The sequence below is a fragment of the Lacerta agilis genome, chromosome 3 (assembly GCF_009819535.1).
Source record: "Lacerta agilis isolate rLacAgi1 chromosome 3, rLacAgi1.pri, whole genome shotgun sequence".
NCBI classification, from domain to species: domain Eukaryota; kingdom Metazoa; phylum Chordata; class Lepidosauria; order Squamata; family Lacertidae; genus Lacerta; species Lacerta agilis.
Window position 1 is genome coordinate 70553240 of NC_046314.1, and position 16488 is coordinate 70569727.

Sequence of the window (16488 nt, forward strand, 5' to 3'; positions counted from 1 at the left end):
AGCCTGAGAACTGCAGCCAGTTGACCCCTTGGGTAATGTTTGATGGAAACTGGACATTCTCACACAAACTGGATGGACCTGTACTTTGGGCTTGATCTTATTGCAAAATCTGCAGCGATTGCGTAACAACCCAGAAATACATGAAAAAAGGAGGGTGGGATAAAAGGCAGGGCAGGACGAGGGAGAGACTTGAGATGAGTATAAAGGCTTCATGGGATTGGGAGGGAAATATTTGCTCAGTTTGGTCCACAGCTCAACCTAACTGGAGCTCCCCAGATTACAGAAGGTAAAAATCTGGGGTCGGGTGAGGGCTCCACAGCTTTGAGACTCCCCCCCCCCAAAGCACCTTTGGCCATGCTTTTGCTAACCTTTAAATGACTAAAACAATTACGTTATTTCAAACAATATTCTGTTAAAAATGCTGATTGTTGAGGGTCTTCTTTTTCAACACAAAAGACAAAACTTAAAATTTAACTGGTGCTGCTTTTATTTGTGTTTGTTTTATATACTTTAAAAAATAATAATAATAAATGATGGCTTTGATTACATTTTGCAAGCTGTCCTAAAAAAGCAACACCGATAGCAACTCAAGTGTGTAAGCCAAAGTCTCCGCCTTCCTTTACAGTCACTCCACTTCCAGAAGAGAAAGAAGACGAGACCTTTGAAAAATGCCTTACGTTAGACCGAAGTTCATTGAAATTCTGGAAAAAGCAATGGAAGATGGTGAAAAGATGACTCGAGAGGAGATGCTATTTACTTATGATGGAGTTGTGTACCCTACAGCTCTTTGCAGCCCAGAGCAGTTCAAAGCTCTTGAATCCTTTGAAGCAAGAAGCGATGATGTGATTCTAGCAGGATACTGCAAATCCGGTGAGTGCGTGGCCTAACATTGGCTGAAGTCAAAGTGATTGTGGAGACTGGAATGATAGTATGCAAAAATAAAAAATAAAAAAATGTTCTTGAATAAATGGCAGTATAATGCCATAATTTGCAAAGACCTAAAGACCGGGGGGGGGGGGGATTATGGTTCTCAAGAACAACAACAAACCTCAGTTCTAATCTTCTGAATATTTTTGGTTGCAGAACTTTGATGACAAAGGGATATGCTACAAATGTAGATGTTTTAATGTGGAGAGAGAGTTCAAAAGAGACAGGCTGTTTTGATAGGACACTTGTCTTTATCTGATATAACCACCAAGGGATCCTGATTAGATGTAGGGAGGTCTAAATGTGAAACAAAAATATAATAAGATAAATGTATTTCTACTGTTTGACACAGTATATGGCTGTCGTCTAGTGAGCTCTGGCAATCTGATGGGGAAATTGAGATCTTGGTGCGACATTTCCTCTTTTCCCAGGCAGTTGATGGGATAAGACTTAATGTTAGTGTCACTCAGATGAGTTAGTTTTCTGCTGTTGTCTCCTGTCTTGATTTGTTCTTAAATTTGATTTAAGGCCTATTTTAAACAATATTTTAAAACAATATTTTAAAACTTTACCATCAAGGTTGCCTAGAGACTGCTCTGTCTTGATAGACTAATGAAGTAAACAGGAAGGTAAATAAACAGCTATGTGACACTCACAAGTATATGTGAATAAGTCTCTCCGTTTATACACATACACACACCTTAAGCATGATTGTATGTCAGTGAATATTCTATTGCAGTCTTTAAAGATCTCCTTTTTCCTTTGTTTTCTGGCAAAGTAATTTTGCTTTTTGAGGAGAGAGAAAACAATTATGATTAAAAAATATTGGGAAAGAATGTCTTCTATCAGAGTTTCTTGAAACTCACTAATCTTCTTGCTCATGAATTAATCAGTTCTCTGATTATTATGCATTTGTTGGCAGTCCGAAAAAAAAAGCATTTCATTCCCAGCTCTGTGTTTTCCTAGGTACCAACTGGGTTGGCCAAATAGTTACAGATTTAGTAGTCACATCTGCAAAGAAACACGAACCGGAGAAACTGAATGAAAAATTGCTACTTGCAGAATTTCCTTATCTTGAAATTGGAGATCTTGAAAAGTATCAGGTTAGTACTCTTTGTTTGTAAGGAAACCAGGATTGCCCAGACATACCCGTAATTTGATTGCCCAGACATAACCTCCCTCCCATTGTCACAGTTGTCACCAATGCCACCATTAGTATCACTACGCTGGTAGAATAGTTCTTAAAGTTTAAAGTGGACCTTCCTAAGGAGACCTCTGGACAAAGTTTCCCCTGATCACTTCCATGAAAAGTGCATTGACTCATTGCACTGACACCAGTGCAGCGAAGGACAAATTTTGGGGTGGGGAAAACTTACACCTCCCAAGAAGCTTGTGATTTTTTTTTTTAAACCCAGATGCCTTTTGAAGAGGCATGGCATTGTGGCCCCCAATGGGAGGCTCCCCCTCCAAAAATGCCCCAGAATAGCATGCCAACAACAACAACAACAACAAGTTTTTAAAGAAGCTGCCCAAAGGAAGGTGTTCTTTGCGTATCGAGGACCTCAATCCACCCCCCATTGACTTGACACAGGAGACAGATTTTTTGGTTTGGGTTTTTGGCAAATAATTTAGGGCCACAACTTTATTTAAATACAAATTCGGTGAGTGGTTGCGTAGGCATTGGTTCAGACTACTGTCACACCGGGACAGAGGCTGGCCTAAAACCAGCGATTGGGAGAATGCGACTGAGGAGAGTTAAGGACCGGGGGGAAGCAACGGTCCCTCTTCCTCAATGGTCCCGGGGACTCGGCTTATGGCCCTAACCCCTACCGGGGGCATCGGACAAAGCATAAGAGTCGCCGGATTCCTTTAACGGAATTCCCAGCATCAACCTGATTCTGGATGGGCAGCGCCCAATCCAGCAATCCACACAGGAACCAATGCCTAACCGCCAACCTTACAAGTTGTGACAAGTTGCTACTGCAGTAGGCAAAACCAAAAGGCACAGCCAATCGGCCAGATGGACAAATTCCTACTGGGCCCCTGCTACAAAGCAGACGACCCCATGACAGGCAGAGCAAAGTCAAAGCAGAGGCCTAAGAAAAAAGGGGGGGCGGGACGGGTGATCAGCAGCCGAAGCCAAGAGAAGGAACACCCTACGTGGTGAGGCTTAAATAGGACGCTAAGCTGTCCATCACAAATTGCAACATTAACTTTTGCCCAGCAACTCCTAACTGACCATTAGCTACTAAGGCCGGCTACCGGCCCCACCCCCACAGGAAGGGAATGTGTCTTGCCAGGTCCCGATCGCAACACGTGCTCTTACTCATGGTAGAACCCGATTTGCAAATTTTCATCTCAGCTTCAATTTCTATGTTGAAGTTCTTGGAAGCGTTTTCAAGAGTCATGCACAAAGCTTGGATTGCTCAATCAGTTTTGCTGTTGGCAAATACAGTGGTACCTCGAGTTACAGACGCTTCAGGTTACATTCGTTTCAGGTTACATACACTTCAGGTTACAGACTCCGCATACCCAGAAATAACACTTCAGGTTAAGAACTTTGCTTCAGGATATGAGCAGAAATTGTGCTCTGGTGGCGCAGCAACAGTGGGAGGCCCCATTAGCTAAAGTGGTGCTTTAGGTTAAGAACAGTTTCAGGTTAAGAACGGACCTCCAGAACGAATTAAGTACTTAACCTGAAGTACCACTGTAGTAGAACTGATTATATTTTTTTTAAGTCGGCTTTTAAAAAAACGAATCATCTATTTTCCATTTCATGCCTATTTATTTGGCCTCTGGAAGAGGATGAACGGCTATCCCTCCAGGAGAGTGATGTTTACTCATCTCCGCCCTGATAAGCTTCCAAAATCCGTCTTCAAGAATAAAGCCAAAGTAAGTACTGTTATCACAAAAATATTTCAAGTGGTACACGTATGTAGATCAGCCTTGAACCAACACATAACTATAAGCAAACAAGTCGAGTGCTTTTCGCAGTAGATGTTAACTTGCAGCTCAAACCTCTAATAAGCTTTCTTTTTTTATCAGCAGCCAGGCTTGAAATAACAAGGGACTGGAAGAGCTTAGAGGGTGCTTTCCTGACAAATTGGTACAGTAAAGCATGTAGAACAGCACTTGTGGAAAAATTCACTAATAAAATAACATTGGCACAAGGGCGAAGCATAAAGACTCTTTTGTAACTGATTGGTATAGCTTTATTATGCATATAGCTCAGATGAAAACAGAGGACTATCCTCACATTACGTAATCTTTTGGTTAACATAACTTGTTGATTGTTTTCTATACAAATGGTTGTCTAGGATAGGAACTTAACTCTGTTTTTTGCATGTATGCCTAGACTCCATCTTCTGGGTTAGGGAGGGATATTTTACTATATGTGTGTACGATGTCATTATATGTTGTAAGAATCCAATATAGAAACAAGCACTTTAAAAAATTAAACAAAATCAGATATAACAGAGCAGCATAGCCACAACTGCATCTACAACCCTGTTACTTGCACCAGCCGGAGCAGAAGAGTGGCGTGGGAGAAAGTTCAAATTCTAATTTTGCTATGCCAGCTCCCAGGCTGGTGCAGGAGATAGATCCAGGCCTGTTGCCATCAACAATGGCCCATCAGAGCTGGTGAAATAAGTCCTGCCAGAACTTCAATGGGCTGGTTTATTGCTTTAATCCTGGTGCCGACATTCTACTCCGTCCCTTGTTCTGCTTAAGTTCTGCAATTGTCTCACAGTGTGAGATTTGAAGGTGTGTTTTCTGGCCACCTTTTGTGTAGCGTGACTTGGTCCAATTTGCACCGCACATGAAATCCCATAGTAGCAACAGGACATGTTTGTACTTGTAAACCAGTAGCTAAAAGCAGCAGGAAAGAAGGTAGCTTTTACCAGATAAAATGAATGTGGATGACAGCCAGTCCTGGGTGTGTGTGTGTGTGTGTGTGTGTGTGTGTGTGTGTGTGAAAGCTTATTGTCTAAAGAGGTTAGACAAATTCACGGAAGATGAGATGGCTACTAGTCATGATGGCTGTGAGAGTGTTATGCAGGGGTCAGCAAACTTCTTCAGCAGGGGGCCTGTCCACTGTCCCTCAGACCTCGTGTGGGGCTGGACTATATTTTGGAAAAATAAAAACATGAACGAATTCCTATGCCCCACAAATAACCCAGAGATGCATTTTAAATAAAAGGACACATTCTACTCATGTAAAAACACCAGGCAGGCCCCACAAATAATCCAGACACGCATTTTAAATAAAAGGACACATTCTACTCATGTAAAAACACGTGGATTCCCGGACCGTCCACGGGCCGCATTTAGAAGACGATTGGGCCGCATCCGGCCCCCAGGCCTTAGTTTGGGGACCCCTGGTGTTATGCCTCTGAGCACTAGTTGCTGAGGAACACAAGTGGGAAGAATCAGTTACAGGTGGGTAGCCGTGCTGGTCTGCCATAGTCGAAACAAAATAGAAAATTCTTTCCAGTAGCACCTTAGAGACCAACTGAGTTTGTTCTTGGTATGAGCTTTCGTGTGCATGCACACTTCTTCAGATACACTGAAACAGAAGTCACCAGATCCTTAAATATAGTGAGGGAGTGGAGAGGGGTATTACTCAGAGGGGGGTGGGAATGGGTGATCAGCTGATAGGTGTGGAAATCTATCAGCTGATCACCCATTCCCACCCCCCTCTATGGATGCCGCTAAGTGCCCTCTGTCTTTGAGCTCTTCGCTCTCCTACTTTTAAAGCTTGCCAGGTCCAAGGAGATGGTGGGCCTGTAATGCTTTCTAGTGACAACATGTCAGCCAGCTGCTGCTCTGGTTCTGCCTGCTCCTCCTCTCCAATTATTCCCCAACGTTTCCTCTCTTCTGCCTCTGAGCCATGACCTCAGCAAATCACTGTTGTAAAGCTGTACTGTCTTCCTCTTCCTCCTCCCTCGGAGTCCCTGACATTGATTTATGAGAAATATGGTGCATTGTAGATACTGCAATTCCATCATCTCACACTTACCATTCTCATGTTTTCGTTTTCCAGATATTGCTGCTGATTCGGAATCCAAAGGATGTCGCTGCATCTTTTTTCCATTTTTCGAACACCTTCGCTCCATATCCCCCTTATGATAAATTTGAAGCATACTTCCGAGCTTTAATGGAAGGACAAAGTAGACATTTCTTTTTCCTATCTATGTCAACTGTAATAATGCATATAATATGAACAGCACAATGGTTTGTATCTAACAAAGTTGTTCATGTGCCATCCTCCAAATCCTCCCAAGGCATCCCCAATCCTCCCAAGCAGATTTGGGGAGAGTGGGGTATGTAGGGAGAGGAAAGGGAGAGGAAGTCCTTGCACAAATTGGATGACTTTGTTGGATACAACCTAGTGATTTTATGTCTTCTCTAAAGTCATCCAATGTTGAATTTGAAGGGGTTATATTATAAAGCCATTTTTAAAAAACCATTTCATTGTGCATGTTAATTTTTCTTCCTCAACTTTTTTTGGAAATAATTATTATATTAAGTGTGGCCATGACGCTTACATTTTAACTAACCATAGTTTATTGCTAAGTCTGAACCAGGGCAAACTATAGTTAATGTTAACTGTAGTTTATCTTAACAAAGCATCATCTGACAGTGGATAATGATCCTAGCTTCATCCGATAAACCATAGTTAACACCAACCCGAATTCCCAAATTGAACATAACAACAAATGGCATTTAGTTGAAAATGGAAGCAGATGTTTCCAATCTCCTTGCGAACTGAAGAGTAGCAGGAAGGGGAAATACGTGAGTCAGAAGCTCCTGTATGTAACACTAAACTATGGTGTTACATGTACACCAGGCCTCACTTCTTAGGAAGTGTCACACTTGCTGCTTAGATAGCTAGAGATCTGATTTGCATAAGAATCTTTGTTGTCATTGCATTGACTTGTACAGACAGGTCAGATTGCATGCCTCCTTGAGGAGTGTCTCAGCTGGACAGTCCTAATTCCCATGCTCAAAATCCTGATTTACTATACCATCATAAATTTGTTTTTTGAGATGCAATTAAATGAGAACCATGGAGCACCAACATTACCATATGGTGATTCCAGTGCTTCTCAGACTTTTGATACTATTAAGACCCAGGGTTTGGAAGTGAGAGTTGAAGCAAAAGGGAGGCACATTTCTTTCTTTCTTTCTTTCTTTCTTTCTTTCTTTCTTTCTTTCTTTCTTTCTGCCAAATCATTTTTATTAAACTTCCAATTATAATTATCACATCAAATATTCCAATTTTACATATAAACATGATCCAAATAATCCAAATAAATCCAAATATACTGCCAAATTATTAATTTTATATGACTTCCCATGCTTCAGACTATCAGGAGTCTTAATGTTGATTTTCCATTGCCTTCCAAAAGGGAGGCACATTTCATTCCACATCAAATATCTATATCTATATCTATATCTATATCTATATCTATATCTATCTATCTATTTGTATTTTCATGATCAGTTCACAGAACATTGGGCAGGCATGCTCCTTGCAACCGAAGGAGATCCTGATTAATATTATTATTATTTCTAGCAGGGGCGCCGTGTATATTGGGTATATAGGGCACAAAGGGCTTCAGCCCCCTCAATATATTGAGGGAGGCCTGAGGCTCACCCCTCCCAGTATCAAGGGGGCCACCATCCCCTGCCTCCCATGGGGCGGGAGGCTTGGAGGATGTTTTTGCCATTCCCGTTCCCCACCCCCACAATCGCATGTGATGTCATGCACATGTGACTCCCCCCCCCCGGGTTGTGCCCAGCTTCGCGCGCTTGCTTCCTAGTGCCAAACTTCCATTTTGCCCAATTAATCAGGACTTCTGGATAGGGACATACTGGGCAATGGTTCTCTTGACCTTCTGGTGGCTGAGTCACCACTGCTGCTTACAGGTGGGAGAGGAGAAGGTCATGTTGGCTGCAGTAAGCTCAGTCTGGTGCAAACATATTGATGAAGGCAACCTTTTGCTTTTGCACCATCTCATTCCATTCCCTCCCAGTAAGCAGCAGCAACTCAGCTGGTAGGAGGTCAGGTAAGCACCAGCAACCCCACCACTACTGTCCATGACAGTCAGCCATTGTGAAGGCTACGTCCCAGTGTACCCTCTTCTCTCCCTCCTGATGGTGTGTGGAACAATCCTGCATGGCACATTCCCAATTTGAGGGGCATAGAGTAAGTCTAACATTTATTCCTGTGCTTAGCCATGGTGTTTGCGGAAAATGAAGATTGTTATAAAGATTGTTATACGAATTCTATACTTATTCTTAACAGTAAGAGTGTAAGTTCAACCCTATGCATGCCTAGTATGCCCCATTGGGTTCAATGGGACTTACTACAAGATTATTGTGTCTAAATCTTGCTCTCACCATTGCCGTATGATCTGATTTTTTTGCCAGTGCCCTGGGGTTCCTATATTGAATATCTTTGCGTGTGGAACAAATTCATTGATAAAGAAAATGTCATGCCAATAACATATGAAGAGCTGAAAGAGGTAAGGTTAATCATGTTCAGATATACCATGTAGTTCAGGCAATTGTTCAGCTAAAACAGGGTTGCCATATTTCAAAAAGTGAAATATGTCAACCCTAGCAAAGTTGTTGAGCTTTCCCCCCTTTTCTTTTGGCCAAAGCCGTTGAGTTTTAGAGCTATTTTAAAGGAAATTTGCCAAAAACTACACTTCCGACATGGGTTGCCATACGTCAGGATTTTGCCTGACATTTAAGTGATTTCTGCCCATTTCCGATGGCTGAATGTACATTATTATTAAAGCCAAAAACTGCATCGCAATATTCAGAGCAGTGCAAAAACAGAAGGACAACAATGTTCCAAGCAGCACACAAGTGTTTGCTTCCATAAGTGAAATAAGAAGAATCCTCAAATATCTCTTGCCCAACCCCATTTCAGGTTGGAAGAGGCCCCCTTGAGCTGAGTCTAGCTCAACTGAACTGAGGTTCATACATGCAGAAGATGTTACAGGCAATGTTTTTATATATAACTGGAGAACTTGCATTTGAATCGCCACACCAGGCTATAAAGAACAAGAACCCCAGCAGACACTTCTGTAATAGAAAAGCATGAAAACACATAAACTGTATGTATGGGGAAAGGCCATTATTTAGTGATAGAATGTCTGCTTTGCTTGTAGATGGCCCCAGGCTCTATCCCCAGAAACACCATTAGGTGAGCTTAGATAGTGTAGACAGTAATGAGCTAAGAACATAAGATGAGACCAATGGGATTAGGCCAATCGCCCATCTAGTCCAGCATTCTGTTCTCACAGTAGCCAACCATGATTGTGGGAAAGCTGCAAGCAGGACCCAAGGACAAGAACACTTTCCCCTCCTGTGATTCCTAGAAAATGGTGGAAGCTAGATGGATGAAGCGTCTGATTTCATAAGAAGATGGCTTTGCATGCCCCTGTAATCAACATAGGTATACTGCAAATGGATGTGAGCGGCACTGTGGTCTAAACCACCGAGCTTCTTGGGCTTGCTGATTGGAAGGTCGGCGGTTCAAATCCCTGCAACAGGGTGAGCTCCCGTTGCTCTGTCTCAGCTCCTGCCAGCCTAGCAGTTCGAAAGCACACCAGTGCAAGTAGATAAATAGGTACTGCTCCATCAGGAAGGTAAACAGTGTTTCCATCTGCTCTGGATTTCTTCACAGTGTTCTGTTGTGCCAGAAGCGGTTTAGTCCTGCTGGCCACATGATCTGAAAAACTGTCTGTGGACAAACACCGGCTCCCTCGGCCTGAAAGCAAGATGAACACCACAACCCCATAGTTGCCTTTGACTGGACTTAACCGTCCAGGGGTCCTTTACCTTTACCTTTACAGCAAATGGAAGTAAAGTGTGTTGCATTGTGACCTTTCCTAAGCAAGCTGGATTTATTTGTTGGATATATGAATTTATATAAGTAAGTTTGATTAACTTACTGCATCGAATATCCGATAAGAGTATCACACACATTGCTTTTCCCTTTTCTCTTTGCAGAACACAGCTGCAGGAGCCAAAAAAATAGCTGAGTTCTTTGAACTGAACCTAAGTGATGAAGACTGTCTTGGTGTTGCAGAAAGGAGCAATTTCAAAGCTATGAAAGGCAATTCCAAATCAACTCATGGAGGATTTGGTGATGTTCTTTTCCGTAAAGGTAAGTGCTATAAAGGAACCTAAACTCTCGCAAATGTCCTCTCCCTATTGGAGGCCAAAATTATGTCCACATTCTTTTGCCAGCTTTGGAAAAATCACCCAAGACAACGAATAAACAGCTTTTATGCATTGCATAAAAAAACAAGATTTCAGGGGAAGCATCCCAAAATTCTTTCAGGGGATCTGTATTTTATTTAGAATGCAGAAAAAGAGAGCAAAATGTCTAAAAAATTAAAAAAGTAACAAAATGGCAGCACCACGAAGGGTAGGAATTGTGTTACTCATCATTTTTAATGTTTGACATTTCATTATGTTTTTATGTGTGCTAGAGGGTACCCAGAATGGCTGGGGAGGCCCAGCCAGAAGGGCGGGGTAAAAAGAATAAACTTATTTATTCACAAAAGTACCGGTAGTTAATATGCTTTAGTAGTTCCAGTAATGCTTTGGACTTACTAACGCTTACCTGCAACTGCAAATATGTGATTTCTGGACCACAAATGGAAAATCATAGTTGCTTGTGGAAGTATATATATATATATACACACACACAATTTTATATTTCCTTGTTTTCAGGTGGTGTAAGTGACTGGAAGACACTTTTCAGTCAAGAAAATAGTCAGGAAATGGACAGAATATTTAAAGAAAGATTAGCAGGGACCAAGGTGGGATCAAATATAAAATATGATGTCTATTGTAAATAATGAAGACTGAAGAACAGATGTTACTACTAGGAGTGGATTCACAAATGATACTCTGAATTTCAAGGACAGCAAAAAACCTCATGTTTTTGGAATGAATTCATAAATGTTATATCTATATGAATGGGCAAGAGAAATTATATCTGCTTTTTTGGCAAAAACTTTCAATATATATACATATACTCATCCTATAATTAATCCTAATCAAATAGATGCCAGATTGTTCTATCAGAGATCTAAACTCTAAAATGATATACAGTGGTACCTCGACTTACGAATTACTCGACATACGAATTTTTCGACTTACGAATGAAAAAAGTGCCCACATGACTACGAATTTTTCAACATCCGAAGACATCCGTTGGCAGTTTTAGATGGGGTTTACTCGACTTACAATTTTTTCTGAATTTTTTGTTTCCAATGCATTCCTATGGGAAAATCGCTTTTTTCGACTTACGAATTTTTCGACCTACGAATGTGCATTCAGAACGGATGAAATTCGTAAGTCGAGGTATGCATTTTAGATTATTACACTGTCAAAATAGATGTATTATCCAAATATGTTCATACTAGGGGTTGTGGCTCTGCTTGCATTGCTCACCAACCCCACCTACCCGCTTGCCAAACTCCCCCCACCTTTTGCCAACCTCCATAAAACTAGACTTTGCCAAACACACACACCCCTTAGACCACAGCTGAGGAATCTGTTTGGTTCTCACCCCCTGGGCTAGCTTTGTAATGTGGGTGGGGCAATCCGCTTGCCAGTCACATGATAGCGTTGCAGTATCACATGATTGACAGGTGAGTTGCCTCTCTCTCACACACACCTGTCAAAATCCCAGCATCAGAAGTTGCAAGGGGGATTGCCTGTAAAGTCTGCCCTGATCTGATCCTGTCAACCTTTTGCATGGGTCCTCTCACTGCTCCTTTACCCCCTTATACAAAGGAGGAGGAGGAGGGAGGCAAACGGCTTAGACCTTCTCCTTTGTACCTCATGCCACCACAGCCAAGCAAGATGAAAAGTTAAAAGTGGGCCCAGCAAAAGGACCAGCATAGGAAGGAGGCCAGAAATGGCAGGCAGCCAGTCTGGAGAATGGTGGCAGCAGTCATAGATTGCCAGGTGAGCTGGCTCCTCCTCCTGGCCACCTCTCTCCTTTCCATGCTGTTGCTGCTGCCGCCAGAGTAACTCCTCATCGTAATCATCCCAACAGGGCCAGAAGCAGCTGATCTCCAAACTGGCCTGGGAGGAGGAAGGTGGCCACTAGTGGTGCCTGCCAGCCTGGAGATTTGCATCTCAGACACAGGGACCTCAGGGCTGGCAGAGCTGGGATGCTGCTGCAGCCTGTTCTGACCCACTGTAGCTCACCTGGGCCGTCTACCATCTCTCAATATGCTGTGGTTGACAGCATCCCTTGCCTGTGGCCAAGCAAACTGCAGCATGATGGCACTCTTGCATTTTTATTAGAAAGCACAAAGAATCACAACGCTAACCAACACAAAATTAGGGGTGGGGGGAATGAAATTTTATCCATTGTATTTTTATGGCCAGCTTATCTAATTGCCATCTGCTATTTTCCACCAACAATGGAAAAAAATACATATTTGAAACAATTTGTATGTGTTGCCTTTACTTCTACTAGTCTCACCCACCGTAGCATAGACATTTAGCCTCCCAACATCATAATCTCTTTCTAATATGCATGTGTTTGTCCTCTAAGTAGTATGTGATTTGCCCCTATAAATTGCCTTAGCAGTCCAAGGGTAAGGTTCAAAGGTACACGTTACAGCAATGTTGAAGAGGCAAAATAGTTCAGAGTCTGGTCAGTGCTTCCAATGGAGGCAGTTTGTACTATTTGTACCTTGTGTTGTGTCTTGTGTTCTGTGGGGGCCTTTTGGCCCTGCGTTTGGAGCGACGACTCTTCTGCTGCTTGCCACCGGATGAAGGAACCCTGGTCACTGGAAGATCTTCCTCAGAAGAGTGGATGCTGAGTGCCTCCCTCGAATGGGCCGACTGCACCTGAACAGAACTAAAATATGTGAGATGCTTGGCTGAGAGGAAGTTCCTTTCCCCATAAGCTGCACTGCTGGAAGCCCTGAACTCCCAGAACTTGGGGGTGCCAAATGTGAACGTGACAGTCCAGACTGAAAGGCCTGCTGAACCGTGATGCCCATATTCCTGAGACGACCCCTAGGACTAGCCAGAAAACTGCAATTGGGAAACCATGTCCCCAGAAGGATCCAAAGCCTCACTCCCCTCACTCGCATCAAAGGGACCATGGGCCTCATAAACAGTAAAAGAAGAGGAAGGGCCAGGCTGGGGATCAGGCTGCCTCCCAAACGGCTGAGCCAGAGACTCAAGCTCTGAATTAAACCTAATCAGGGCCACAGGATCTGAACCAATATTGGCCATGATAGCACCCAAGCGATCCAGCGTTTGCTGAGGAACTGCTAGGGCCTGCAAGACCTCTAATCACCCTTTTCGAAAGGAGAGCAGGTCAAGGATTCCTTTTAACTGTCATCCTAATCTCCTTTCACACAAATGTTATCAAGGAGACACAATTAACAGACTGAATTTGATAAAATGGCGTTCCTGCCAAAACAAAATGGTGCTCCCGCCACCCAAAAAATGGCGCTCCTGCCAACCAATAGGCTAAATATGGCTACTGGGCAAGAATTGGGGGAGGGGGGAATATTCCTGGCCCTAAGAAATTCCCCCAGCGACCTGAAATAAGGATTAATAAACTCGCCAAATCAGGGACAGGGATCTCTCAATATTCAGCTAAATAAACTTAAAATTGTCCCACCAAGCCTAATTCAAGGCACCCGCAGCTGCAACAGCAGCCAGAACTGGCAGCAAAAAACGCTGCCCAGAAAAAACCCAGGGGAAGTGGGGACCTCCAAAGATAGGGAACGCAAGAAGGCAAAAGCCATGGGATCGTGTCCTTGCAGGGGGAAAACAACAAAAGCCGCTGCCTTCTCAGCACAAATTAAATTTAAATTGGTGTCGGTAAGCTCCACAAAGCGAGAGCATTCAGGTACAAACGAAATAAAAGCCGCCTGAAAGAAACAAACTGGGGAGCGGAAATCTCCAAAACCGGAGCACGCAAGGGAAAAAGCCCCTTAAGGGGAAGGGATGGGAAGGAAGGGGGAAAGGGGTAAAATTAACAAAAGAGGGAAGGCAATAAATTAACGAAAGAACTAAAGAAGGAATAAATAATGGAAAAATATCACCAGGCAGATTTTCACAGATAAATAGCTGTCTCTCTTAGCAGCACTGAGGACACAATGTTGGTGTTCCAAATGCACGCACCGAAAGAGGAAGCTCTGGGTCATGTGCATGGGTATATGGGTCCCTCGATCCATTTGGACTATGCCCCATTGGTCCAATTGAACCCAGCATCAAGGGACTTCAATCGGGTGTTGTGGCTGACCAATCGAACCCACCCACAACACAGGGTGTCGGTTTCCAGGTCTCACCGCAATACATGCCCTCTTTAAGGGAGGACCCGATTTTCATTGCACATTGTCCAGCTATGGAATGTCCTACCACAAGACGTGGTGATCGCAAGAATTCAGTTGGTTTTAAAAGGACATCAGACAAGTTCATAGAGAACAAGGCTCTTAGTCACAATGGTTACCAGGATCAGGGGCAACACTAGAATCCCATTTGCTGGAGAACAAGAGCAGACGAGGGTTGCTGGTGGGCTTCCCATGGGGGCTTCAGAGGCTTCTGTGGGAAACCACATGCTGGACTAGAGAGACAGCATGTGTTTCATAGGCCCTGGGGCTCCAAATGTCAAAGGCAGGGTTTGAGTTCCAGGAACACCATTTAAAGCAAAGCTTTTATGTAAGGGTGTGGTCCCAGAAGTTCATACCCTCCTAGTGTGTGAAAGTTTAAGCAAACCTAGTAAGACAAATAGATAGTTCTCTGCCTCACTGGGCAGCTTCCAGCATAATTACGGTAAAGCATGCTTTTATGTAAGGGTCTGGTCTTCATATACACCTAGTATGCCATAGTTTAAGAAAAACCCAGTGAAGGCAATCAGCTCTGAAACAAGCTTCCTTATGGGGCAAATGTCATCAATTGCCTTATTCCGTGCTACTCTTTGCACTGACTCATTGTTTACCCTCTTGTAAAATGCTCTCAGGACATATTGCCCCTGTTACCTGTGCTCACAGCAGCTTTGACCTATGTTTCTACTACCCTCTAAAGGGAGAAAATGGTCAGGTATTACTGTTTCCCAGCAATTGCCATCTGAGTTATGCTGCCTCTCTTACTGGATATAATATACAGTGGTACCTTAGTTCTTGAACTTAATCTGTTCCGGGAGTCCATTCGACACCCGGAACCATTTGAAAACCAAGGCACAGCTTCTGATTGGCTGCAGGAGCTTCCTGACATTTGGCTTCCGAAATACGTTCGCAAACCAAAACACTTACTTCCGGGTTTGTGGTGTACGGAAGCCGATTTGTTCGACAACTAAGCTGTTCGGGAACTAAGGTACCACTGTATAGCCATTCACAACTAGTAGCCATACATGAAAGAAAGTGACCTTTCAAGTAACATGATCACAGGCCACAAAGACCTTAAAGGGTCCTAACCCTTTATACTGGGTCCTTATTTATTTATTAAATTTGTATACCACCCTTTATCCTAAGATTACAGGGCAGTTCGCAACATAAAAACACAAATATACGGACAAGGAACCAGTCCACCTGACAAAGGAGTGGTGTAATATGATCCAACTGCATAGTTGCAGTAAGTTATCTTGTGGCCCTATTTTGGATCAACGGCAAAATCTGGGCTGTTGCTCTTTTTAAAGGCAGAATGACACACAGCAAAACATTGCAATAGTCTGAATGGGAGGTTTCCAGAGCATGGGTGACTATGACCCAACTATCTCCATCCAGGTATGGTTGCTCAACTTGATAGAAAGAAACTGCAAAGGCCTCTTGAACCTCCAATGACAATGCTGGATCAATAACTGACCCCAGACTGTCAATCTGATCCTTTAGAAGGAGCACAACCTCTACGGAGAACTTGGGTCTAAGAGTAACCTACTGAAAGCACCTTCATCTTATCTGGATCAAGTCTATTCACCCTTATCCAGCCCATTGCCACGCTCAAGCGTTGTTTCAATGCACCCACAGCCTCCCCTGCAGCTGATGGAAAACAGAGGGAAAGCCGAGAGTAGCTCACATAATGGTGATACTAGATGACCTCTCCTGCGAGTTCCCTGTAGATCGGGGTGGGAAACCTCAGGCCCATAGGCCAAATGTGGCCTTCCATGTGGAATTCCTCTGCAGCTGGTATTTCTCCCTTCACATCCCAAATAATCAAAATCCTAGCACTTATTAATTTCTAGGGTTTCGTGAGGGGGTCCCCCTAATCTAGAACAGTATAATGGAAGAGGACACTCACTCTCACACACCCCTTAAGTAAAGTAGGTGCAAACTCTGCTGAAATTTCATCATCATCCTGAGAAAGAGGCCAGGGGAGGGGAAACAGCTCCTCTTGCATTATCCAGAAAGTTGAGGGCAGGATTCTGCACAGCATAATTGAACTTTATGGATTGCGTGAGTACGAGTTTAATGAAAGCAGTTTCACTTCCAGTAATGTGCGTGCTTCTGTCCAATTTGGAGTTCCCAGATGTTGAAATCTAAGCTTAGAAGTTGA

At 43.2% G+C, this 16488-nt stretch overlaps 1 protein-coding gene across 1 annotated transcript; it reads left to right on the forward strand.

Moving 5' to 3' along the window:
• Nucleotides 1–167: 167 nt before the first annotated feature.
• LOC117043942 (sulfotransferase 6B1-like) lies at nucleotides 168–10939 on the forward strand. The gene is made up of 8 exons (XM_033144210.1): nucleotides 168–286; nucleotides 626–870; nucleotides 1894–2030; nucleotides 3730–3819; nucleotides 5972–6098; nucleotides 8365–8459; nucleotides 9958–10114; nucleotides 10687–10939. Exons 2-8 carry the CDS (start codon nucleotides 669–671, stop codon nucleotides 10812–10814), a joined length of 936 nt encoding a protein of 311 aa, XP_033000101.1. The 5' UTR covers nucleotides 168–286; nucleotides 626–668; the 3' UTR covers nucleotides 10815–10939.
• The last annotated feature ends 5549 nt before the right edge of the window (nucleotides 10940–16488 follow it).

Bases quoted from the DNA above. Each gene is read 5' to 3' on its own strand.
- LOC117043942 (XM_033144210.1), top strand. From the start codon at position 669: ATGCCTTACGTTAGACCGAAGTTCATTGAAATTCTGGAAAAAGCAATG. The intron at 871-1,893 runs GTGAGTGCGTGG...GTGTTTTCCTAG, and splicing joins AGCAGGATACTGCAAATCCG to GTACCAACTGGGTTGGCCAA. The intron at 8,460-9,957 runs GTAAGGTTAATC...TTCTCTTTGCAG, and splicing joins CATATGAAGAGCTGAAAGAG to AACACAGCTGCAGGAGCCAA.